This window comes from Simochromis diagramma, unplaced genomic scaffold, assembly GCF_900408965.1.
Source record: "Simochromis diagramma unplaced genomic scaffold, fSimDia1.1 OVJJ01000344.1, whole genome shotgun sequence".
NCBI lineage: Eukaryota > Metazoa > Chordata > Actinopteri > Cichliformes > Cichlidae > Simochromis > Simochromis diagramma.
In genome coordinates, this window is record NW_024387375.1 from 5,173,209 (window position 1) to 5,200,093 (window position 26,885).

The 26,885-nt window shown below is 43.4% G+C and overlaps 1 protein-coding gene and 1 long non-coding RNA gene across 2 annotated transcripts; both read left to right on the forward strand.

The window, feature by feature from the left end:
* The first annotated feature begins 25 nt into the window (after positions 1-25).
* LOC120719798 (SH2B adapter protein 2) lies at positions 26-26,710 on the forward strand. The gene is made up of 9 exons (XM_040009286.1): positions 26-303; positions 11,358-12,291; positions 18,922-19,023; positions 19,263-19,354; positions 19,739-19,839; positions 19,935-20,096; positions 20,220-20,422; positions 20,949-21,123; positions 23,126-26,710. The coding sequence occupies exons 2-9, from the start codon at positions 11,389-11,391 to the stop codon at positions 23,458-23,460; spliced, it is 2,073 nt and encodes a 690-aa protein (XP_039865220.1). The 5' UTR covers positions 26-303; positions 11,358-11,388; the 3' UTR covers positions 23,461-26,710.
* Positions 12,951-15,826, forward strand: LOC120719853. Its single transcript, XR_005692761.1, has 2 exons — positions 12,951-12,997; positions 13,141-15,826. It is a non-coding gene; the product is annotated as an uncharacterized LOC120719853 (long non-coding RNA).
* Positions 26,711-26,885: the final 175 nt, after the last annotated feature.

Sequence of the window (26,885 nt, forward strand, 5' to 3'; positions counted from 1 at the left end):
GCTTTTTACAGGCAACTCATTCCTTCCCCTTAAACTTTTAGCTTTATTCTGAAAGCAGTAAGCGGAAGTAGCAGCTTTTGTGACTCTCCCCGGTTGATGGTGGTCTGTGGAGAGCGGAGCCAGGCGTTCAGCAGGAGCAGCATAGTGCGTCGAGCGGAGATGGAGGTAGAGCTGACCGGCTGTGAGCTCGCGTAAGGACAGCAGCCGAGCCCGGGGAATGACCATGTTTGATCCCGAAAAGTGAACAACCTCACCGGGATCGCCTCAGACACACCAGCGTCATGACAGCACTCCTGTATTGAGGTGAGAGCTGATGGCACCGCAGAAGCCGTCGCTGCGTTTTATTTCTTATTTAGCGCGTCTGGACCATCCTGACGCGCAGGGTTAGACATTTCTGCAGAGCCTTTCTCGTGTGCCCGTGCTGACAGCAGAAAGGAGTCAGCATCGTGATTTGTCGAGGACAGCAGCAGCAGCAGCAGCAGCACACCTCCAGGTGCTGAGGCGGAGAAGACGCTGCTCTGTTTGGGTGTTAAACCCGCTTCATCCCCGCAGCTTAAACCTGCGCTCAGAGCCAGGCAGAGCGCGAGTGCGGTCTTTTGATGATGATAGCGGCTTGTTTGGGGTGTGTGTGTGTGTGTGAGGCTTCCTGGTTTTGAGGGGGGTCGCGGTGTAAGAAGGGGGGCTTTTCCGATAATCCGTTTAATAGACTTGGGGGAGTCGGTGTGGTGGCTCACAGGAGGGCTCGGGGGGCCTGATGTGATCTGGTATGATGCACAGTCCGGTTCCGCTCGCGAGGATCCAGAATCGGTGTACCAGCTCGTGACTCTACACGCGGACTCCCATTCATTGCCCACTTTTGGACCTGTGTCTGTCAGCCATTCAGCAGGAGGCTGCTGCCGATTCCCATTCATGAAGTCCAGTGCGCAGCCTGCACAGCGATTCACTGTCGGCTTTAAATAGGCTCCCCGGGCCTGCAGTGGGCCTGTTATAGGCCTACTATTGACTTTCTCTTATGTGTCTTTTTATTGGTTATGTGAGACAGTCAGTCAATATGAAGCCGTATCAGTCAGATTGGACCAGGATGCGGGCCTGCTCGTGTTTGTTATGTTTACATCATTGTACCATCCTGCTAACACTCCTCCGAGGCTGGACTGCGTCTCTGTCTCCAGGTTATGGTTTTCTATTGAAGTAATAGAAGGAAAACAGCATATTATTCCCGTATTTTCTAACTAAATTCTCTAATATTGCACTGGCGGTGCTGTTTTTGTTTTGTGATGTTTAACTAGGATTTTAAAAATCAAGGTTGTCAAAGACCGAATAGTTCTTTGAATAAAAGTTAAGCTTCTCTGGAACTCGCCTGAGCTCTTGTGCCAGGTGAGAAAACAACACCTAAGCATCAGAGTAAAGTAAAAAACAAAATAAAACACAGTAACATACAATGCAGTGTAGTTATGTGCAGACTTTGCTGGTGTATAGGCTGTTCCATCATTCTTATGTTCTGATAACACTTAAAGGATAGACCAGGTTGAAAGATGATACTTTCGCTAAAACTCTAAGGTGTGACGTATGACTGCTAAGTGATGTTATTTATTCTACACCGTGAGAACACAACAAAAAAATCTAGATGTTATCATGCGGTCAGTTAGGCAACGTGTCTTTTGCACAGCTGAATCAACACTGGGCTTTGCTCTAGTCAAATATAATAGTGATATATATACATATACATTTATAGGGCTTTTGATCGGTCAGCTATATAATATTTTTGGAGTCTTTTTTGTCTTGTCTTCTTATATGGTCTTGATGAACTTCAGTAATGTCATAGACCTTGTTGTGATGGACCTTTTTCATTAATAAAAAAAAAATCATCCTATACAGTAATTACATTTTGCTTAGGCAGCCCCTCAAATATCTTGACACTGGAACATCTTTCATACTCTGTGTTGTGTTTTACTTCCTCGATGTTTGAGATCTCACAGAACTAGATGCTGTTTGAAATAATTACTGCAAAATCAACCCCGTGTTTCTCCATCTGCACCGATTTAAACCAAAATGTACTCACAGGCACTTTATTAGGTACACCTGGACCGTCTTTTTGTTTCAGACCTTCCTCAACAGCATGTTGGGTGGGACCAGATCCACTACATCTCATAGGTGCGCTATTATATTGAGACGTATTGACCATGGGACCATTTGAGAACCGTGTTTAAACAATGCTCATTTGATATTTAGGGGGCCAGAATATCCCCCACATCATTATGCTCTTCTGCATATGTTGGGGGTAACTATGGTTACTGTTGCCTTCCTATCAGCTCAACGCAGTCTGGCCATTCTTCTCTGACCTCTGACATCAGTAAAGCACTTTTCACCCAAAGAACTGGTGCTCATTGGATATTTTCTCCTTTTTGGACCATGACCTGTAAACTGTAGACATGGCTGTGCAGAAAGTAGCTCAGATTCTAGGAGAAACCTTTGTAATATTCTATGTGGTTAAAAAAGACTTGAGGATACCATTACTCAACTTTGACATGTACCGACATGCCTATTAAGCTTAGCTATTTATTATATGATATTCAATCAGTTAGATAAACATAAAAAATATTTCTTGTGTAACTGAAATAGCGTCAGGGTGGTGGGTTACTTTGGCACAGGGAGGGGTGGGGTGGGGTAAACAGGACCGAGTGCGAGTCCATTAAAGAGCACCGGTGGCGACTACGCTCACATTCACATCTACAGCTAACCTAACATGCATGACTGTGGACTGTGGGAGGAAACTGGAGCCCCTGGAGGAAACCCACACAGGGACACGAATTATAAAAATAACCAACAGATTGATCAGTAATGAAAATTAGATTTCTGTGCAGATCTAAATATTCAGATTCAGATTTGCTCACGTTTTACTTTACATCATTTAAGGCGTGCGAGACTGAAAAGATGAAATACGATGACTTCATAAGAAAACTACAGGGACTAATCCACGGCTGAAGTTAACCACAAAGTAATGTTACATAGATCTGTGTAAGCGGCTGTCTCCAACCTCTGTCGGCACTATCATCGTGCTGTTTTCTGCATCAGCTTCACCACAAATTAAAAGCCCATCTAGTCCAGCAGCTGAAAGACTCGTCGCTCACACAGGTTGTACAGTATTCCTCCTTCTGTGTGCTTCTTTGTGAGAGGCCTGTGGTCATCTGTGAAATTAGTTAGACCTGGTGGGTGAGAGACAGGAAATGGAAGTCAGTGGTGCAATGTGCATCTCCCACACACTTCGTCCTTTATCACTGGCTGCCATATGGATGCTTGAGCTCACTCAACATTTACATTGTCACCGCTTGCCAGAGGAACCATGTGAGAGAGCGAGAGAGAGAGAGGAAAGTCTGCCTGCAGAGGACACGCTAATTTATGTGTTTAATATCTGAGCGATGAGGCCGTACCTACATCATTAGTAGCGTCTGGGAAAAAAAATCCCACAGGTGAGCCGACTCAGTTTATTTGTGTGCAGTCACAGTTTGGTGATTTGGTCCTCAGGAATGCTCGATCTCCATCACCGCTGGCTTCTTATCATTGTTGTATCTGTCTGCCTCTGCGCGCACATACACAGGCTCGCACAGACAGCTCAGGCATATCAGTGTCTGGATCAGGGCTGTATAGCTTTCATAACGTCTGTCTGCGTGCGCCATCACCCGTCCAGTGAACATAGACGCTCTCTGCGGTGGTCCTGTGTTACAGGACAGAAACTCTTCCAGGCATTCAGGAGCTTTGGGGAGAAATGAGGTTATCACCGCTTGGGTTAAAGGTCACTGACCAGCTCCTCTGAAGTGAACAGATCTAAAAGTAGTCAAAGGTCGGGGTCTATCACTGCTGACCTCTATTTCTGCTCTTTCTCTCGCTGCAGCGTCTAATCCCCTTCCCTATCATACCTCTCTATCTCCAGTTTCTCTCTCCTGGGATTTCACTCTTTTTTTCTTTTTTTTTCTACATCTCTTCTGGTTTTCCTTCCACTCCCATCATCCTTTCTTCGTCTGTAGTGGCAAACCTTGGAGTGCATAGTACCCTTCTTTCTCTTTTGCTATCTTTACTCCTACACACACCTGGAAGACTGCTGTAATAATCCGTATTGTGTCTTCTGTAGGTGAGTCAGTTTTTTGTCAGCGTGACTTTCCTCCTGTGTCTGCTTCGGTCCTCCTTTAGCATGAAGTATCAAAACAAAAGAGCTATCCTGTTTATTCTGCAGCATGTTTCTGCTGCAAAGGGAAATCTTAATTTTGCACGAAGCATTTTGATTCATCTCTTTATTTAAAGGCACTATATGGAGTAACTCCAATATTTAACATTAATGTGTTTGGCAGCTGATGTGCAGGTATGTTGCAGTACAACTTTGAATGGTCTTAAAATGGTTTCAGGTATTAGTACTGACTGACTAACTTTATCCAGAATTGGTTGGTTGTTTTAACTTTTTTAATGTGTTTTTCTTGTTTTGTTTCTTAAGTTTTAACTCATTAATGGGAGGGGATCTATTTCAACTCTATACTTTTATAGTAGTGCTGTGCTGTTATAGTTACTTCACACGGGCAAAACCAGACAATAGGCAACGCTTTGGTTCTGGTGGAGATTGGATAAACGTTGCCTGGTCTAGATTTCGATTTCTGCAGCCATATTTGTGAGGTAGGGTCAGAATCTGGTCTAAACCAGAGGCTACCTTTGCATCGTCGCTGCCCATGTCCATCCCTATATGACCACAGTGTACTCATGCTCTGTTGTCTACAGGTCATGCACATGTCACAAAGGTACAATCAACTCAAGCTGGTGTCTTAAACACAATCAAATGGCCTCCACAGTCACCAGATCTCCATCCAATCCACTTTTGGGATGTGGTGGAACGGGAGATTGACATCATGGACGTGCAGGAACTTTGTGATGCTATCACGCCCACATGGACTAAAATCATCAAGGAATGTTTCCAGCAGCTTGTTGGATCCAACCCAGTAGTATCAATCCATACCTAATAAAGTGTCCACTGAGTTTGTTTAGCTTTGGCATGTATGAATGGTGCGCACAAATCTGTGTGCAAATGCATACACAGAGCATAAACACATAAACAGTATATCGTTTGTCCATTTCAAAGCGCTGCCATATTTCCATCTTATATAAGAACACATTGTTAATTAATTCAGAGAGCGTTGAAGATGCTGTATGTGTACATCACTGTACTGAGTGTGCTGCTAGCTGTGTGCTGTCCTGTGTAGCAGGCTAATCTTAGAAAACATGTCTGGGCTCAAACTCCCTGGAGTGGGAGCACAACATCACCAATCATCCTCATCAGACAATCGCAGAGACTGTGCTCCTGGCACGCAGCTGCTTGCAGCATATAGGGCATATAAGTCTGTTAAAAGGCAAGTGCAGTGTTTATCCCTGAAAGTGCACAGAAGTAGACATGGCTACATAAATAAAAATCCATGTGCATCCGGTCCGCTTAGCTAAAGTATCATTTTCTCAGTAGCTCTATATTACTGCCCAAAACACCACAGTATTAATCAGGCATGTGTAATTCCTACCTCTGCTCAGTTCAGTCCTGTGAGAGCTCTAAGGTACATGAAGTGAATGGATTTTGTATGATGTGTTTTGCAGGCTATAGCCAATCACTTCTCCCTGCACAGTAATCTCTCTGCAGTCTCCCCCAGAGTCAGTTTACAGTTACAGACAGAGCTCCCGACCACCTGACAGAGATATCTGCCCCCTCCCCTGGGGGAACGCACCAGCAGGAGGAGGTGGTGGGTGCACAGGAGTGGTAGATTTTTACAACCGATAGGGACAAGTAACAGGAAGGAAAAGGGCCTTTCGAGGCCTGGAGGATGGAGGTAAACATTTTTAGATTCCCCACGACTCCCCTTAAGTCTGTTTTATTTCTTTTGCTTCCAAATCATCGGAGCTGAAAAAAAATCTGAGGGGAGTCGCGGCAATGTGAGAAACTACAGGGTGCCCCTGCTCCCCCCATCCTGCAGTTTGTCTCCCTTTCTTTACGCTCCCCTTGTCTCCTCCACCTCCACACATCACTGATTGTTTTAGCAGCTGGCCTGTGGAGCAAACACATGCCCCCTTCAAGTGGTGGAAAAAGTATTCAGGTTCTTTACTTTATCAAATGTACCTATACAACAACAGAAAAATACTCCACAGTAAATTTAACGGCCTTTGAGTTAAAGTAGAGTTAAAGGAAAAGTTTGCTTGTTGTGATAAACCTATAAATTGCTCCTTTGTAATTAGAAGCAGAAACAGGTGACTCGCTGCTGTCAGCAGTGGAATATTTAGCAGCTAAAATGCTGAATATGTTCCTCACACACATCCCAGATCAACACGCGAAGGCCGTTTTATGCCCGAATTCTCAAACAATGGTTAATTTAATATAGCCATTCATAGGTGTAGTTTATCATGAACTTTTCACTTTTTGTAACCATATTACAAAGAGCTTGATAAAAATGAGACTTTTTAGAAACGTTTGGAAAAAAAAAGCAAACAAAAAAACTCCAAAACGTTTGCTTTTGACTTTTGCTGTTTTTCTACTTCAATACTACTTTCTTCTTTTGTGCCTTAGCAAAGTAGATAAATTTTTGCATCACCAGCAACACAACATAGTGTTTGCTTTTTTCAAGTGGAGAAAACACAGGAAGTCACAATAACAGAAATGTAGCAGGTCTGTGACAATACAAGTAGTATGACAGGATTTTCCATGCCTAAGTTTTCTGTGTACTTATAGATGACCTCCTTTATTAAAAAGTGGTTTTAAATCAGTGGCATTCTATATCATTAAAATGTTGACTTTATATTTTGCTCAAAGGACACAGGGTAAAATGTTAGCATGGTTGCTGAGTAGCCTACTTAATGCTACATTACGTTAGCTTAAGCTTTTATGTAGCATTAGCTGATACAAACATTTTAGCCCATAGAAAAATAACTGCTTCCACAAAGACAGTGCCAGGTGTCCACGAGGTATTTCCATACCTGACTCCTTTACTACCTTTCTTATCAGTGAGTTTGGGCAGAGCCATCACAGCACTACTCCTGTCTGTAGATATCCTCCTCCTGCAGCACATAAAGACAGGCTAACGCAGTTGTAGATGTATGCTTCCCCCTAACACTAACTCACTCAGTCATCGAGTCAGCATGAAACTCAAGCCATGAGTGAATATATTGGCCAGAGCACAACCTATTCACTTAAAGATATCAGTTTAATCTTAATGTGTTGTTAGGTTTATGAAACTTAAACTGTCTGAAGTACATCTGTCAAACAAACGTTAGGAAAAAGAGTTGAACCTTTCCTTCCGCTTCAGGTCAAATGTAAAGTGAAAAAATGTGTACCCAAAACACATTTCTGGTCAGTACTTCAAGTAAAGAGCTCAACTATTTCCACCACACACCTCTCTCATCCGCACTGCATCACCTCCCCCCTCACTCTGCTTTGGCTGTTTCTGCCATCATTTAAACTTTAGATCCTCGTGTGTCTTTCCAGTATGTAGTCAGTCTCAGTTTGCTGAGCCTCAGAAAACCATAATGCCGTCCACTTCCTCCAGCGTCTCATGGCTTGAGTTTCATGCTGACTCGATGACTGAGTGTGTCAGTGTTGGTGTGTGTATGTGTGTGTAGTCATTTCAGTATCCTTGAGAGAGGCGCATCCTCATCTTTACAGAAGGGCAGGAGTGTGAGAATCGCACCTCACAATGTGTTGTTGTTTTTCTGCTGAATGAGTGGAAAGTGGGCCCAGTGCAGGTTTTTAAATAGCTGAATGGATATTGACTTCCTTGCCTTGGCAACAGCAACACACACACACACACACGCACACACAACACACACACAAGCAGACACACACACACACACAAGGCGAGGGAGATAATGATTTCAACACTGGGTTAAATCTTGTGTGCCGTGAAAGAAAGAATGAATGGATGTTTAGATGAATGAAGTGATAGATTCGTGAATGAAGTTCACGAATGAGTGGAAAGAGAATTTAGCTTTTTCCTTTTAAACGTTTAGCAACTTTCTCCTAATAAGTTTTTAACATTGGGGATAATAAGACATTTACTAATGCTTTATAATCAGTTATAAGGCATTATAAAAGCAAACCTTGTACTGTTGAGTTATGAAAATCACCCTGTATACTTTCTAATAAATCTAGGCTTGAATGGTCTTTATAATATTTAATAAGAGTTAATTGTAATAAGTGGTAAATGAATGGATTTGGGTTCAGGTCCATTGTGACTCTTTCCAGAAGCTATACTGTTCTGTGGATGCCTAACACGTTCTGTCCAACCTGAAATCAATGATGCACTTTGTCTTAATTTGCTAGTCATAATATTTTTCCCTTCCATCTGAATTTGACTGGCTGATTTCTATTCTTTGACATTTCCAGTTAGCAACTTGCAGTTTAAATTTTTAGGTTCACAAATGATTTTTCTTTGGTTTGTGAAACTGAACAGAGTCACAAAATGACCACTGTGTCTGTCTGATACCTCTTAGGATGTATTTCAGTGCCTCTCTTTCATTTTTCCTCACTATTCAGTCTTGGTGGTACAGTCGCCTCACAGCCAGTAGGTCCTCTGTTCAAATCCATCGTCCAGCTGGAGTCTTTATAGGTGGAGTTTGCATGTTTATCCCAAGCGATCAAAACTTAAAAACGTCTTTAGGCCTCCTCTGTTTCAAGTAAAGTATGGTAATTGCAGTGACACATGTTACATTTTGCTCCAGTGGACAGTGCAGTGCATTGCTGTGGAGCTTGGATTATCTTTTTAACCCTTTAAAGGCATAGATGCAACTAGGTTTGGACATTTAACATTAATCTGTTGCTAATTTGCGATTTGTAACTGAGTGAATTGTGTGGACTCAATGCATGAAGACTCCTTTATGCTTAGTTCAACTGAATTCAGCAGATTTATTATAGTTTTGTATTTTCTAATTAGTTTTTAATTCGGATTTCATTTTAACTTTATTTTTTTAACAGTTTTTCCAGGACAGGTTTGCTCGTTTCAGTTTAGTTTTTGTTTGAAAATGTTTTCTTTTAGTTTGGTTTCAATTGTAGTTCTATTTATTAATTTTTTTATAAAATAATATTGTATAGCAGATATATGTCAGAGGTAAGATTTAGGAAAATCAGTACACGTATTATAGTAAAAACAGTTTTTTTCCACTTATCAAGTTTCAGTGAATTCATTAAATCGTGCTGGCACACCCTCTGCATTTACGATTACGCCGACAGTCACTTTACAATCACCAGTTAACCTGATGATCGTTGTCAGATGGGTTTAAACCCAGAAGCTTCTTACAACGTAAGCTGCATCCAAAGACACATTTTTCACTCTTATGCACACATGCAATCCATGGGAAACATGGATGCATTCAGGAAGTGTCTCAAGGACACTTCAGTATACAGATGCACGAGCTGGGGATCAAACTACTGATGTTTTGAATAGTTGACGACCTGCTCTAAATCCCGAGCCACCACAAACACTATTTTGGTGGGTCATAGATGAGAACTGGGTAACTGGTGAGGAGTATAAAGAGGTTCATCCAGAAGATGTGACTAAAATAAACCATATAACTTGTACATCTGTTTAAACTGAGACTCCTGACCCACCCGCTTCGTCACACTTAAATGAAGTAAAGGAGTAAAATAAGTCTAAATTCCCATAGATTTGTGAATAGCTGCAGTTTAAAGGAAAACATTAACCATTCTCATTTTTTCCCTTGTTAATCTGAGCCGTTCCTTTACTTTCAAGTGTCTCTAACCATCACCGCACTCCTCTAAAATTTTAACACCAGGTCTTAGAATCTAAGATGTGCTAGTGAGCTCCCTTTATCACATCCTCTCTGTGATCTGGCAAACTGTTTGTTTCAGATCTGTGGGAGAAGAAACGAAAGAAAGCGACTGGCTTGTAGTTGAACATGCGTGTCAGACTTCATTCCAGCGGCGAGAGCGCTAATCCTTTCTGAAAAGACAACCCACACTGATGCTTTTGAAAATGACAACAAAGCTGCTTGCCAGAGAAATTCCAGGAAACTCTGCAGTGCAAATGTATGCATGATTTGGTTTAAGAGTGCAATTTCAGTAAGCAAACATTTGAGCTCTTACTGTGAGTCAACTGCCAAGAGAAGCCCGGCAGCTCTGAGAATAAGCCTTCGCGGCGCGGGGAGTGTTGGCCGTCCCTTTGTGTATGTTGCCCGGCCTGCCCACTCACATGTTAACTTCTTTGTTATCTGCGTGCTTTTACAGAAATAATCAAACCAGCGTGTTTCTGATGGTTTGGCACTCTTTGCTAATGCTGTGTTAGTCACTCGCGCGCTGAAGCAGAGAGAGGGAGTGAGAAGGGGAGGGAGGTGAAAACTGTCGTTGGATGTTGCTACTGACACAAAGATGGTATGACTCTGACTGTGCAGCGAAGAGTTTTTGCAGTGATGTGCTGCGCTCTGGCATTGCTGGGGCCAGAGAGGGTAGGCTGAGGAGTGAATCATGCAAACGCACACCTGCTGGAGGGCAGAGGAATGCAAGGATGAGTGGATCAGAGCAACTCTCATAAATACTCATTATTTAGAAAAGCGCCAACGAGTGAGACACACAGGATGTAAAGAGGATCGGTTTGTGTTGAATTTGCAATCCGCGCTAACCTGATCTGACAGAACACACTTCCAGATCGTTCAGATTATCTCAGCGCGCGTCACAAATGATCAATTGGCGAGGCTCAGAAGTGATAGAGACCGAGCTTTTGTGGATCATTTCCTTTCGATCCGCTGTCACATCGAATCTGCTCACATGGCAACTTCAGCCCTTCATGGCATGCCAGCACTGCTCATAATCTTGGACTGTCACACATCTGGACTCAAAGTCAAAGTGAATAAAGCCCCAACACAGTGAAATGGGGGGCTGTTTGTGCGCCAGAGCTATAACGGCAACTGAGGACACTCAGGTCACGCTTTCTGTCATTTTCTGGCTTTTTAGAAACGCGGTGGCGTTTATATCTTCATAGATTGATATTTTAAAGAGGTTTTTCTTTTAGATTGAATATCTTCTTACGATAAATAAACTATTAAAAAATGTAATTGTCTGTTATAAAAATGACAAATAGGCTGATTTCATATATCCTATAACGCTGTTAACATTGTGTACATAAATCATAGAAGAAGCTGTTTTGCTTAACAGTGCAAAAAAAGTAAAAATGTGTATGGTTTGCAGTCTGCCTCATCTTCTTCTTTGTGCCATCACACATGCAGGCTGTGCCACAACTGTTGCGTGTGACATCCAAGACCAAGAGATGGATAAATTCATGTCGCAGTCCATTTATAGTTTCCACACTAACTGTGCTCTTCTTCCTCCCCTTCAGCCTCTCCTCGGTGGGTTGGCATGGCCCAGTGATGAACGGAGCGGTTTTGCCCGGTAGCCCCGAGCTCTCCTCCTCGTGCCCGCTGCCCGACTGGCGAGAGTTCTGTGAGCTCCATGCTCGAGCCTCTGCTGCAGACTTCGCTGACAAGTTCCAGCGCTTTCTGTCGGAGAACCCCTGCTATGACTCGCCAGGCGCCGATGCCAGCTTCTCGCAGCACTTTGCCCAACACTTCTTAGAGTGCTTCTCTGCAGCGCTGACCCAGGCCCGGGAAAACCAAGCATCCTCTCCGGGAGAGGACGGCTCCAACGCAGCGACAAAGTACAGCATCGTTCCTTTCCTGGGGATCCAGGGTTGCCCACTGTCCTACGGTCACGACCTTTACCAGAGACGCAAGGACGCCGGGGCTTCGAGTGATTCCCTGGACAGTATGGACAGCGGAGGGGGAGGAATAAATGGGGGAGGCAGCGGCACCACTGCCTCCAGGGGCCCTCAGACGACCCACAAGGTCTCCGCTCTCGGACAGTCTCGCAGTTCAGAGGACGTTTCAGTCAGTCACCCAAAGGCTCGATTCAAGAAGGGCTTCTCCCTGAGGAACATGAGCCTGTGTGTGGTGGATGGGGTGAAGGAAATGTGGCATAGACGGGCTTCCCCCGAACCCGATGCTCCCTCTGGGACCAGGAAGGCTAATGGGGGAGGAGGAGGGGAGGCTGCGGGCGGGGAGAAGTGGTCCCAAAAGCTTCGGCTTCCACGGGGTTCCCAAGGCCACAAGGCTGAGCTCCTGGAAATCCAAAGAGAGGGAGCACTGAGATACATGGTGGCTGATGACACAAACTGTATGGGTGCTGCACAGTGGCAGAAGTGCCGCCTGCTGCTGAGGAAGGCAAAGAGGGAGGAAGGGGAGAGGTTCCTGCTAGAGTTCTATGTACCACCCAAGGTATATCAACACTGATACTCTTATCAATACTTGGAATGTGCTTATCATAACAGCAGCCCATTCTTATTACACATTGGCATGCTAACCAGTGATGTTTATTGTCTAAACTTTATACTTAGCAGGCATGAAGGTGTACAAAGTAAGCATGCCTCTGAGGTCAGGTGCTCCCTGTAGACCAGGGATGTCAAACTCACTTCATGTCACAGCCTACAGGCAGTGGGCCGGACCAGTTAAAGGCCCGGCCCACTGCCTGTAGTGGGCCGGAAGTTTAACTAAACATTTAAAATATTTAAGATAATATAAGCCAAAGAAGTGCAGTTTCAATAGAACATCTCAGTTTTTCTTCACGATAAAGAATTGCTGCTGTCATAAATGAAAGAAATTTGTCAGCACAAAAAATTAAATGGGCAATTAAACCGGCACAGTGGTTAGCACTGTTGCCGCACAGCAAGAAGGTCCTGAGTTCAATTCCACCATCAGGCCGGGGTCTTTCTGTGTGGAGTTTGCATGTTCTCCCTGTGTTTGCGTGGGTTCTCTCCGGGTACTCCGGCTTCCTCCCACTGTCCAAAGACATGCACTTAGTGGGGATAGGTTAATTGGTTAATCCAAATTGCCCATAGGTGTGAATGTGCGAGTGAATGTGAGTGCGAATGGTTGTCTGTCTCTGTGCGTTAGCCCTGCGACAGACTGGCGACCTGTCCAGGGTGTACCCTGCCTCTCGCCCCATGACAGCTGGGATAGGCTCCAGCCCCCCCCCCCCCGCGACCCTGAAAAGGATAAGCGGACGCGAATGGATGGATGGATGGAAAAAATTAAATGTGTAAAATTACAGAGTTAAAGTTCTGGTAGCTCATGGCCCAGACTATCATTTCTAGAGTAGATGGGAACTTTTCTTTTATTTAAATGTTTATCTACTACTTAATTACTTTGACGTTGTGTATGAATGGCAATGGATGAGCTCATTATCAGTAGGAAAAGCTACACAACCAGGAAAATACAACAATACAATAAAAGTCCAAAATCTTCACTCTCCTTTAGTTATTCCAAAGACATCCAATGGCCCAGATTGGAGTCTTGGCCTGGCCAATTCTTGCCCCCAGGCCTTATGTTTAACACCCCTGCTCTAGACATTTTAAAAACCATGACACACAAAATAGGACAGCTGAGGAAAGGTGAAACTGTGCTGGAATGAAAGGTTTTAAATCTTTTGTGATAAACATGCCGACAGCCCTGTCTGGGTTTCCTTATCTAACCACTGAGCAGGTGTTTGACTTTAGAGGCTGACTGTTTTCCACTGCGATTGCTGCTTGCCTAAACTCTAGTAGCATTTAAAGAAATGGTTAATAATGATGCCCTAACCCTAACTTATTAACTGCAGACTTTTCAGTTAATAATAAACTGAGGAGGTTGCATTTTAAGTTTGGCACATCCTATCAGCGTCATTCGCTGGAGTGAGCTGTGTTTTCATGTGGCTCACATGTTTGATCAGTCAGCCATGACCAGAGAACCGAATGTAAACACACAGCAATGTCAAATATAATCGCCTAAGACCGGCAGCTTTGTCATTATTTGGGTCAGTTAGGAATTTAAAAACATTATCTATGTCAAAATGAATTAACGTTGCATAAAAACCCATAACAGCACCGTCTGCCGAGGCACTTACCAGTAGTCGTGTACGGGCTAGTCTGGCTGGATCTGGTATCAAGTTTCTTGACTCATCTCTGGTGGAGAGTTAAGGAAAAAATGATTACGATGAAAATGGATCAGCTATTATTTATTATTATTGCATTAATCAGATAGTTGTTTTTGGCTTTCAAATGTAATAAAGTGTGCAAAACCTGAAATCCTTAGAATTTGAGAAGTGGACACCAGCTCTTTGTTGTTTAATCTAATAATAATCCTGAAATATGTTTTTCTTATCAGTCAACTAAAACAATAATCTTAAGTGTCTCAGATTGTTGTTGTTGTTGGCGTGTTTCTTTTGGCCTGTTCGTGCTTTTGACAAACTGATATAGTTAATCTCCGTCAGAGATTAATGAATACGGGTGGTCAGAGCTTGAAAATGAAGGCAGCTGAACTTTTTTTGGTTTGTGGAGATGTTTGGCCTCTCATCCGAGAGGCTCTTTCAGTTCTTACACAGTGAGGTATTTCAACCCCCTGTCAGGTGACTCACATGAGTCATAGCCTCACATGATGGTGGGGCAGTGTCTCATAGAGGTTTCACCTATGGACACTGGCCTTTGGTTCATGTGAGGACTCACATGGTCAGTAGTGGGTCACCTCCAAAGGGGTGGTCTCTACTCCAGTTGTTTTAAAGCTGAAGAGGCCTCTTGGATAAGAGGGGATATGTCTTCACAAAGACTAGTTTGACCCGAATCACTGAGAACCAGCACAGACATAGTGCTGGATGTTGTTTAGATGCTAAAAATCTGACATTTTAGCCTGTTGCTATGTGGTTGCTAGGATGTATAATTCAGTTGTTCTGTATACGTGAGCCGTTATTGATGTGAAGACAATAAGAAAACTATAAGAAGCTTTTATTTTATTTTCAGGTGTTGTAGTTGCATAAATGCAAAACATAAGTCTTTTCAGCCCATTGCTAGAAGTTTGCGAGGCAACATGTATATCCAGTATAAATATGAACCTTTCGGGACCTAAGATTGTACCTGTGTGCCAAGTTTGGTTGCTCAACCCCTGATCATGATAGGGCGGCCGAAGACTCAAACAAACAAACAGAGATTTATGTTATTATAATAAGATTTCAGCTAAGTTCCTCTTAATTTTTAGTAATTTGTCCTCATCTCCATATATTTTAAAGTTTTTCAGTGTTCCCAACATACCCAGCTGACAAAAACAAAAACAGATAATGGTATGGAAAAAGAAACTAGTTTTTTTTCACAGCCATTATTGGTATTGCGAGTTCTGTCTTTAGCAGTTTTAATTTTCCAAGCTTAGTGCATTTCTAGTTCCTCAAGTCTATTTATAGATTAGGAAAATGTTTAAAAAGTGATGAAGTAATAAAAATAACCAGTAGTAGTAGCACTTCCTAAATTCTAGTTTTAAATTTAGTTGGCCGATCCAGCCCTGCTGACGCAGAACGACACAGTTCAAACCACGCGCTCACGTGTGTGCACACACCCTTCACATTTGTCTATATGGGATTTCCAGATCATTGCCCCTGACCTTAAGTAGGCCACAAGGCTGTGCAGCTGATTGTGTGTAAATCTGCCACTGTCCTTTGATCATGGCTGGTGGGAATATGGGGGAGAGGGGTAAGGACAGGTGGGATGCAGACGTGCGGGGGGTGGGGGGGTATGAAAGTAGAAAAGCTGAGACTGTGGGAAAGAGAGGGAGAGAGGAAGCTCTTACATTGATTTCTATAAGGTGAGGGGATCACAAAGTTTCCCTTTCATGTGCAAAAAATAAATATCGATCGCTTCCGCGCCTTTGGCAAACTGTCAGCAGTGACCAACTGAAAATGGGAACCAAAATAGTTTTGTCAGTCACTCGAACTCTGCCAAGTTGCTAAGAACTACAAAAAGAACAAAAAACGTAATGACGGCTCTAAAGCAGTTTCATCTGTTAACTTCTATTAACATCCAAACTGGGAAAATTATTATCAGCTGTGAACAAGCCTGAGACTTCAGAGCGGCGGTTACAGCCTTGATGACACATTAATTAAACACATGCATTTCGACGGTCCTGCTCTGCAACTCTCTGACTTGCTTTATCACTGCCATCGTATTCGCGCAGTACAAGTCATAACAGTGCAGAGTCAACAGTGCATGAAAGATAAACTGACTCATAAAATCTCACTCTTGCCCGCTCCTGGCTCTGACTCCAGCTCCGTCCCTGTCAGGTCCATCTATCTGCTGGCTGCTCTGTGTGGCAGAGACGGCACACTGCAGCACGCTTTCGCTGCCTGCATTATGACACAGCAGCAATGCCTGAGATAACCCGCTCTGGTTTGCACCACAAAACTAACCTGCACAAACTAAAGAGGAAGAGTAGCAGCAGAGGCAGTTAACCTAAGGACCAGCTTTAAAGGTGGAACTATTGTGCTTATTTTTAGCTCCACATTATTTATTCAGTTAAGTTGAATTCAGTTTTAGTTATATAGCACCAAATCACAGCCACAGTTGCCTCAAGGCGTTTTACATTGTAAGGTAAAGCCTCTACAATAATACAGTGATCTGATGACTCCCCTGTGAGCAAACACTTGGTGACAGTGGGAAGGAAAAAGTCCATTTTAACAGGAAGAAACCTCAGACAAAACCAGGCTCAGGGAGGAAGACGGGACAAAAGACACACTGTAGAGGAGAGCCAAAAATTAACAATAACTATTGATGAAATGCAAAGTGGTGTACAATTACACAGAGAGTGAAAAGAAGTGAGTGACAAAGAAACACTCAGTGCATCATGGGAAGCCCCCAGCAGCCTAGGCCTGTTGCAGGGTTACTAAGGGAGGATTCAGGCACACGTGATCCAGCCCTAACTATAAGCTCTATCAAAAATGAATGTTTTAAGCCTAATCTCAAAAATAGAGAGGGTAAATGTCTCCTGAATCCAAACTGGAAGCTGGTTCCACAGAAGATGAGCCTGAAAGCTGAAGGCTCTGCCTCCCATTCTACTTTTAAATATCCTACAAACCACAAGAAAACTACCAGTATGAACGCAAAGTGGTCTATAGGGGTGCTATGGTACTATGAGGCCTTCAATAAAAGATGGGGCCTGGTTATTTAAAACCTCGTATGTTAGGAGAAGGAGAGGTGCACTTCACTAGAGTAGCTTTGCATGATTCATAGTTCAAAACGGTCCATGTTTATTTTATACTAGGACAAGCTGCTCAGTTTATCTGAAACAAGCTGTTTTATCTTCTATCACTTTAAGCCAGCTTTCTTCCAAAAGCTGCACTTTGTGCCATATGGAGGAAATCTTCCTCTTATCGACATCATTTAGAGCCACATCTAGGAATAAATGCCTGAAACCAAGCATTTTTGATCAGTCTGAAGCCTCAGCTATTGGCTACAAGGGATTCGTTATATGCTGACCTCATTTTCTGAATCTTTTGCATTATTTAATATCAGCATCCACCATTGTAACTGTATTTGTACGGGCAGAAAATAAGTAAAAACATGTGTGTACTTTTGGTCACTACTGCAGTTTTCATTTCATGCATTATTCATTGTGAAATGCTAAATATTTATTTATCAGAGCCTTTACTTTCAGGAAAGTGACTAATATAGAAACACAGTAATGCACATATACACAGCAGTCAGGGAAAGCTGTTGCATGCATGCATTCGTCTTGTTTCAAACTGTTTTACGTCCTGTCATTATACCAACTCAGAGCCTTCTACGCCCTTGAAAGAAACCAAGCCCCCTTTTCAAAGTCACTTTTCTCACTTATCTCAGATAATAACCACACACTATTCGAGTTTTAAGCACAAACTGCTATGTGCACTGGTTGGCTTTTCGACAGACGGAGCCCACTTAGATTGCACAGGAAATAGTTTATTACAGGAAATGGTTTTTGACATCTGATCCAAAGAGAGGGATTGTGGGCGGGGACAAGAGCCAGCTGCACAGGTGGATCAAGATGAGGACGGTGTTTTCTCCAGACAGATCAGCTGATAAAAGCCTCCGACTGACCATCAGTCAGTCAGCCTCTTCCCACTCCGCCTTTCCTGAAACACACACAGAAACAGCTCATGGCTCACAACCTCGGCACACATTCACCGGATCTGCTGCGATTGTCATCTGGATCCAACTCTCTGCAGAGGGGGAACATGAGGCCAGCATGTTTTCTGTGTTCACGCTTTTATAAAGCCTTCCTGTGTCGTATTTGTTAGTCAGCCAGCAGGAATAATCGCCAAAAAACAGGCTTTGAAATGAGATACTGCATAAAATCTGAGCCATGGAGATATTTAAAAGTTATTTAAATGAATGTTAATTTCAACTGAGCTGTCCTATTTAATCTGTGGGTGTACTGCTAAGGCTGAACCAAATGTTGTGACTGCATGTTGCCCCTTAATTATCATGTATGAGAGCGAAGTTTGAGGGTTTGGAAAAGTTATCTTTGTGTGTTTCACACTAAAGAGAGGGGGTAAAGTGGTGAAGTGGTACTATTTAAACTACCGCACTACTAATTTAAAGCTAGAAAAATATACAGTTTCTACTTTTACAAGTGTTGCAGTTACCTCCTGTAGGATGTAACCCAACGTTTTTCTTTTTAACTTTGGACCAATTATATTTGCCTCCTCTGCTTTGGGACTTTTATAGTCTAAGGTCATCTGAAACAGGGCTTGGTTCACAATTTCAGAACACAACGGAAGGACGTTTTACATGTCTGCAACAGAAAGTATGAGTAGTTCAGAAGCAACTTTCCCACTTTAGATTGTGTCCTTAGTTTTTGGAGGCAAATGTTAAAGAGCATTTTAAAAAATCAACTTATTGTATATCAGCAAATGCGTTTACTTTGTTTCCAACACCTTCATCTTACCAACTTTGGCTGAGTCCTGACTGACCTGTTGGGACTCACTGGTGTCAAGTGCAACAAGCTTACTTTATACCTTTAGTATGTGGCATGTATGTGCACTATTTTTAATATGCGTCTGTTTGTATGTTGTAGTCCTCAAAGCCCAAAGTTAGCATCCCTTTATCAGCCATTGTGGAGGTGCGGACCACCATGCCGCTGGAGATGCCTGACAAGGACAACACGTTTGTTCTTAAGGTAGGAAATACACAAATATTTGTGCACAACAACTTCCTGCTTAACATCAATAACATTGAAAAACCCTACATATAAAACAGAGCTTAAAAAACGTCTGGTATGCAAATCAAGAACACCATGACTTTGCTGACGTCACGTTCCACTTCACCTGTTTTTTGGTGGGGTTTTCTTTTTTTGCTTTGACGTGGTGCACTGAACACAGCTCGGTGTATGACTGCAGTTTTTGGCTGCTTCCACAGGTGGAAAACGGGGGAGAATACATCCTGGAAACCATCGACTCGCTGCAGAAAAACTCGTGGGTTGCTGACATCCAGGACTGCATAGACCCCGGGTAAACCACCAGATAAATATTTGCTGTTGACTGAAGATGGAAAGAAGGAGAGAGGGACGGAAGCGGGGGCGGAGGAAAGAGTGGATGGGAAAAGGGGGAGGAGGGTGAACACACACAGTCATTAATCATCCAATTACTAGAGTTTTTGACAACTTTCTTGAGCATAAACATGGGCGAGCTTGCACCGCGGACATTCCTGCCCAGTTTCTTGGACGAGTGGACATTTGTCAGTGCAGCTCAGGACATAAACAGAAAGGTCGCTTGTGTAGGTGCTTGTAGGATTTGTGTAGAGTCGTCTGTTAGGACTCACTGATGTTTGTTTGCTCATGTGTGTGGATGTGTATACGTTCCTGCGGTTCTTCTGACCCAACTGCTTGTGTACAGTGACAGCGGCGATGACATCGAGTTGGCGTCCTGTCCTCATGGTCAGGCCTCCAAAGAGTGCTCCATGGTGGCCTCTTGCAGCTGCGAGCTGCTTTCTGAGGGTGAGCGTAGAGACTTGTTTTTAGTCTCCGATGCAGCACCGTGTATTGCATGTTTTGACACTGACCAATACAATAATGTATAAAAACATGTTTAGGAGTGTACCGTGCTCCAGAGAGATCGTGCTCTACAGCAGCAGAGCATTACAGCACCTCCTCAGTCCGTTGCAGGGAACCTCCTTTCACCCAGCACCCATCTCACATGCCTTTAGAGCGCTTCCTCCAATCCCCAGAGGCCCAGGGCTCCAACTCCTCTGCAGGTAATGATGAATTCATTTTATTTTCCTTACAGGGTGATCCAAGCAGGTTTACGAGAAAATAAACATGAGAAAATTACAGATGGGGGAAAAATAAACCGTGGTTTCTCCTGTGATGCTGCTTAGGTGGCAGTGAAGGATCAAAAGACTCAGATGGAGATGCCAGTTTGGCAGGTTACCCGTGGTTCCATGGCACGCTGTCCCGCGTACGTGCAGCTCAGCTGGTGCTTGCCGGTGGGGCGAGAAGCCACGGGCTGTTTGTGATTCGTCAAAGCGAGACACGTCCGGGCGAGTACGTCCTCACCTTCAACTTCCAGGGCAAAGCCAAGGTGAGATGAGTAGATGGACGATCTGCAATGTCATGTGACTGAAACTTGCACATTGGAAATGTTTTCAGTTTTATCTGGTGAGCTGGAGAAAATAAATGTTTATTTTTTATTTTCGTTAATTAAAAAGAATTGGCAGCTTTAACTAAATTACATACATATTGTTTTGTTCTGTGAATTCTGGGGACTGCAGTTGCTCAGGCTCTGGAAAAGCTGCAGTAATGTCAATGTTTTATGTTCTCTTATGTAACATGATCCCTGCACATCACATCCTGCCAGCCGGCAGTGCTGAGGAAGTTTCAGCTGCCACCTCTTCCTCTGGTGTCAGCCTTGGGCGGTCTGCCACAGCAATAAGTCTCTCAAATAATGTCCTGACCTCTATCTTGGTCTGGTTTGTCTGATTGTTTCTGATGCTCACTGTGTCTCACACTTTGCTTTGTCTCTCGTTTTTCTCCTCTTCTTTCTCTACTGAAACCTCTCTCTACTTGTTAATGCCCCCCACCCTCCACCTTTCCACTCTCCCTACCAGCACTTGCGTCTGTCAGTTAATGAGAATGGGCAGTGCCACGTCCACCACCTCTGGTTCCACACCGTATCGGACATGCTGCGACACTTCCACGCCCACCCCATCCCCCTTGAATCTGGAGGCTCAGCTGACATCACATTACGCTCCTATGTACAAGTGCAGCGGAGCTCAAACACAGGTAATCGGTGCAGTAACTTACAACACATGTTGTGTACACTCGACGTTTACTTGATTTGGTATACCTTCTAGTACTAGTACTTTCCCATGATGTGAGTCTCCTGCTACACCACGTCCAAAATGGTGCTCTGTTGGCCTGAGATCTGGTGATTTGAGTGCAGTGAACTCATTGCTATGTCCAAGAAACCAAAGTGAGATGGTCTGAACCTTGTGATAGGGTGCATTAACTTGCTGGTTCCATCAGAAATGGCTACACTGTGGTCATAAGGGGATGGACATGGTCAACAGCAGTACTCAGCTAGGCTGTTGTGTTTAAATGATGAACAGTTGCTACTAAGGTGCCTAAAGTGTACCAAGAAAATATCTCCCCTGCTATTACACCAACACCACGATGAACAATTGATGCAAGGCAGGATGGATCCATGATTTCATGTTGTTTATTCATTAGACCAGACAACATTTTTCCCATCTTTATAGAAATTCCTGTTCTTAGCTGACATGAATGTTACCTGGTGTGGACTTCTGCTTCAAGTTTTGTTGTGTTGTGCACTCAGATATGGTCTTCTGCATTCCTTAGTTGTAAAAAGTGGTTATTTAAGTAACTGTTGCCTTCCTATCAGCGAAAAGCAGTCTGAACACTCTCCTCTGATCGCTGACATCACTCACTGGATTTTGTATGTTTCTTTGTAAACCTAGAGATGGTTGTGGGAAAATATTCCAGTAGATCTGGAGTTTCTGAAATAATGAGGCCAGCCCATCAGCAACACTGTGCCATGCTCAAAGTCACTTAAATCACCTTTCTTCCCCTTTCTGATGCTCAGTTTGGACTTCAGCTGGTGATCTCAGTCATGCCATCTCTACATGCCTAAATGCACTGAGTAGCTGCCATGTAATCAGGCAACTGGATATTTTCATTAATGAGCAGTTGAACAGATGTAACTAATAAAGTGGCAAATATAATTTTAGCTGCTAATTTGCTGAATTTCTACTCACAAACCTAATAATCATTAGTGTTAATGATTATTAGGTTGTTATGAACTCAAACTCAGACTCCACGTAAGGTTTCCTGTGGAGCTTTGGACCTGTTTATATCTCACTGTTTATCACATGAACCCTGCAAACTAGTTCAGGCGAGCAACTTGAGCTGCACTGCATCATATACACGTAACATATTATACTATTTATGCTGCAGAATTTCCCATCTGCTCACTGCTGCCTTGCTTTTCTGCCAGCTGTTTCAACCCGTTCACCATCCAGCTGTTGGCTCTAGGAAGGATTCACTCACCAGTTTTATACGTAGAATATTTGTGGCAATCGATAAGCTTGGACCTAAACTCTTAACTGTAATAAATCTGTAACTGTAAAGTGTAAAGTCAAACCAGTGGCGTCATTACTCCACAGATCTGATGTAGGTAATATAACAGGATACACTGCAATGCACCAGCAAAGGCAGAGAATTCGAAAACTGCAAGCTGGTAAACACAGATGTAAACAATACTGGATTTAAAAGACCCACCCCCACCTTCTGCCCTCCACTCTCCTGGCATGGGATAAATGCCCTCCTGTACAGGAGAGTGAGGGGGCGATTATACCGCAGGAGTTTTGCATGCAGGCCGAGACTCCGGCTCCTAGCCACTCTGGTGGTCACAAAGAAGTCCTCTGTTTCCTCAAATGCTGCACACACTCACGCACTCATTGACAGACACACGCACACACACACACACACAGTGAGGGTTTGATTCAGGGTGTAAAAGACTTTATTGATACGCTGGTCAGGCGTGTCTTTGGCAACAGTGTTGTCGGTGTTATTGCCCTCTGAGAGAAAGGATAATAAAGGAGGTTCGCACCGCCTGTGTTTACACACTGCTCTGTGAAGAAGCTTTTTACAAGCAACTCTCTTAGTGGAAGCCAGCAAAAAAAATAGCAGCAGCACAGAATATTCTGTATAATTAATATGTCCTCTATTAAAAGGATCCCTTTCTTCTCCCCACAATCTCCTACAGATGTGACCTCGCCTCCAGTCCTTACTCCATCCAGGGATGCAATGTGCCGAACAGATTCAGCCCAGCCAGCTCTTCACCTTCCTGGAATCGCAGCACCTACGGGGCCTCCATCTGATGCCCCACTTTCCTCAAGCACCTCCTCCTCACCCACCGCCCTTCCCTCCCTCTCCCGCAGCGACCCAGGTACTGGAGGAGGAGTAGGTGGAGGCTTGCAGAGCCGGAGCAATAGCTCTGAACGTCTGCTGGAGGCCTCTAGTGGTACATCTGATGACTATCATGATGCTGATGGGACTCGCAGGGCCCGAGCTGTGGAGAACCAGTACTCTTTCTACTAAATGACCCAGGCCAGGTCCAGAAAGTTGGAAGCTACATTGGGCTCTCCTCTGCTGATGATGAAAATGGTCCAAATCACTGGATCACTAATCGTCCAGTTTGTCGGTTTTTGTTTCAAGGCAATTTCCTGTTCCTCTGATTTGACAAGGGATGGGATGATAATGATCCTTAGCAGCGTGGCCATGCTCATAAAAACCCTCCGCCTCTGTGGATTTCTCTGTGGATGCCGGTTTAATGGGAGACAGTGAGGGCTACAGGTAGGAAAGGATGGGTTAAGGTTGAGAAGGAGCTGTTTAAAAAAACAGAAAAAGGCTGTGGTGAATGTAATCGTAGGTGGAGAAAGCAAGAGGAAGTCATCCAGTAGAGTCATATGGCTTTGATTCATCTCTACTGACCACTTCCCGTTCACCCTTACCCATAGTTCCCTGGGAGCAGAGCCCGTGTCACCACCCTGCCGAAGGCTTGCGAGTTTAAAATGACCCCGAAGAAACAGCCCCTCCCTTATGAGCTCTGTTAATGTTTGTAAAGCTGCTTTGAGCCCGTCCCGGATATCCTCACTTTCCCTGTGGGCTTTCCCTACAGAGTCCTGCTCTGGGTCTTTGCTCTCCACTAACATAAGTACAGCAATCATGGGTGTGTTAGTGTTAGCTCGGAGATGTTTTTTCCCAAACATGTACAGCCTAAAGGGTCTTAGTGCCTGACAATTATCTGATTAATTTACTGTTTGAAACATACCGAACCTGCATATCTGCATACTGAGAGCATTTCCTTCTACACAGACACACACGGTCATATGTTGTGTTACAAATCAGTTTAAAACTGTTTAAATGGAACATGAACAATAGAAGTCTGCACGAACAGGGAAGCGTGGCTCCAATTTTGTCGTCCTACTGGGGTATTTCTATGAGTGTGTGGTGGTGTAGTAGAGTGCAAATATTTTTCGATGATCGGTGTGCTACAGTAGTGTTTCTGAAACATGGTTTTCGGGGTCCCTCCATCTGGTGACGGTTCTGTATTCACGCTCAGCATATGAATAACCTGTAGATTAGATATCCTGTTTATATAGATCACATTAAAGTAATGCCTTGAAAATATAATTATACCAAATCCAGCATTTATCGGAGGGACTTGGGACATGTTGTTTTGAATGGTAGCAGTATTGTACACTGTATATGTGGCCTGCAGGTGAGCTTTTGGGTGTGACCTGGAATGACACAGTTAGTTAAATAAAGGGTACTACATGGCCATGCTTGAATGGACAGATATGGCATCACTGCTTTAATTTGTGCCGACATGGGAATAAGCTTTATGCAGAAAATTATTCAAGAAAAACATCATTTTCACAAAAGGAAAAGTGTGACATTTTTGGAAATATTGCTAATAACTAATTAGTGTAATACCACCAGAGCCCCGTCACTTCCTATCACTGCCTCTGTTATACTTACATTGGAGAGTGAAAAGCAGCAAAGCGTTCAATGAATGGGACAGAAAAGAGCTAAACATTAGCAGAACTTATTTGGACCTGCGCCAGATCATTTCAATTTTCGGAAAATTACTGTCAGTCATTTTGATTTTCTTACAGTGGAACAGATTTTGCTCGTTGCAAGCTAGAGCCACACGGGATTTATGACAGGACATCCTCCCTCGGAGGCGTGTTTCCAAAGCTGTGACTCGGACTGACATTAGCACTGTAGTCAAACTAAAACAGAAACTCGCCTGAGTGTAAAAAGCAGTCGGTTATTGTGGTAAGTGGTGACTGTTGTCAGGTGATTGCTGGTAGAAATCGCACTGTGCTTATTTGATGTCTAGAAACCAGACTTGTCACTAGGTGACCCTCTGGAAAGTAAAAACTGAACTATATCTATGGTGTCAGACACTTTTTTTCAAAAACATGGTCAAAATTTGAAATGCTTTTTGGCCACATGAATGTTACAGCTACCACAGGACCAAAGTTGATTCTGGGCTATCTTGCAAGTGCCCCGTAGTTCAGGAAGTTCTGTTTCCTGTGAACCCACGCTGCCAACAGGTAGCTAATTTAAATCAAAGACTGGAAACACAGGGAGCAGTTTTCCTGGCCAAGACTCGCTTGTGTAACGTGTACAACAATATGTTCTGATTGCATGCTGGACTAATTTTTGGCTGGAGCTACTTTCCAAGCAACCTGCAAGCTCGCCCAAACAGAGCACACACTTGCAGTTTGGGATTTGTGCTAAATAAAGGAGACATAAATGAGCCTCGGAGAAGCTCATAGATGGATATTGTCACCTCAAATGGAGTCAGCCTATCTTAGCTGAACCCTCTTTACCTCCAGTCTTAAAACTGGGGAAGGCAACATGATTTTGACACCAGTGAGCAATAATCCAAGAAAACTATGATTGGATTCCTGCATCTCTCATGGCTTTGTTTTGAAGGTTTAAAAACTCTAACCTGTGGTAGGGAGACTTTGTCCAATCACAGGTATTTTCAGGCCAGATTAACTGTGCAGTATAGAGAATTTTAAGTCCATCTGGAAAGTGTTGGCATAGTAGATTAAGCAGAACCCTTCAAAGTACGTGCATATGCTTGTGCTCATCAGATGAAAGGCTCTTAGATTACAGAGGGCAGATGAGGAGTTTTTTCCTTCTAGATTTCCGCCTGTTACGCTCTTATTCTAATGAATAATCTAAAAGATAAATTTGGCAACTGCAGCTTCACATTTCCTGTCAGTCATCTCAGCAATCTCTTGGCAAGGCAGTGAACAAGCATATTTCCTAACATGTCAGTCTTTTTTTTTTTTCTTTCTCCTTAAAGCATAAAAAACAGACAGTGCAACAGCCAAGCGAGCAGCTGTTTGTAACAGGTGGCACATATGCAACACTTTTCTTCAGTTGTAATAAACATATCAAGCGTTAACTGCCCCTTCAAGCGCGGCCATGTAGCCTCACAGGTGATTGCAGTCGAGGAGCGGACGGAGCGGTTCATGTGCCAATTTGAATCCTATTTTTGAGACATATTTATTCCTCAGCCGTTGTAAAATTACATTTTTCCTATTGAGTCTTACTTATGTACAATTGATTGATTCTTCTTGTTTGTTTGCAAGAAAGCCATCTCACATATCGCAGATTACTCATCGTCTCCCTTTTATTTTCTTAACACTCCTACAGCCGAGTTTTTCTGTTGTCTGGCTGAGTTTTGAAGAGTCTGTGCAATTTTGTACAAAGTGATGTACTTGACATACTACTTTATATTTCTGTGAATAAAATGTGAACAAACTTTTGCACGCTTTCTCCAGTTATTCCCGCTGAGACGTCACAGGTCAAAAGTTCAGGCAGGTAACAGACTTGAGAGTTTCAACAAACATATTCTCATAAAGTGCCGAAAGTAGCACAGAGACAAAAAGAGACCTACTTATGAGTCTATCTGTGTTAACAGAGGTATGAAAACTCAT

Excerpts from the sequence above, each read along its gene's own strand:
- LOC120719798 (XM_040009286.1), top strand. The coding sequence starts at position 11,389 with ATGAACGGAGCGGTTTTGCCCGGTAGCCCCGAGCTCTCCTCCTCGTGC. Across the intron at positions 19,840-19,934 it reads CTGCGAGCTGCTTTCTGAGG|GAGTGTACCGTGCTCCAGAG; the intron begins GTGAGCGTAGAG and ends AAACATGTTTAG. Across the intron at positions 21,124-23,125 it reads GCAGCGGAGCTCAAACACAG|ATGTGACCTCGCCTCCAGTC; the intron begins GTAATCGGTGCA and ends AATCTCCTACAG.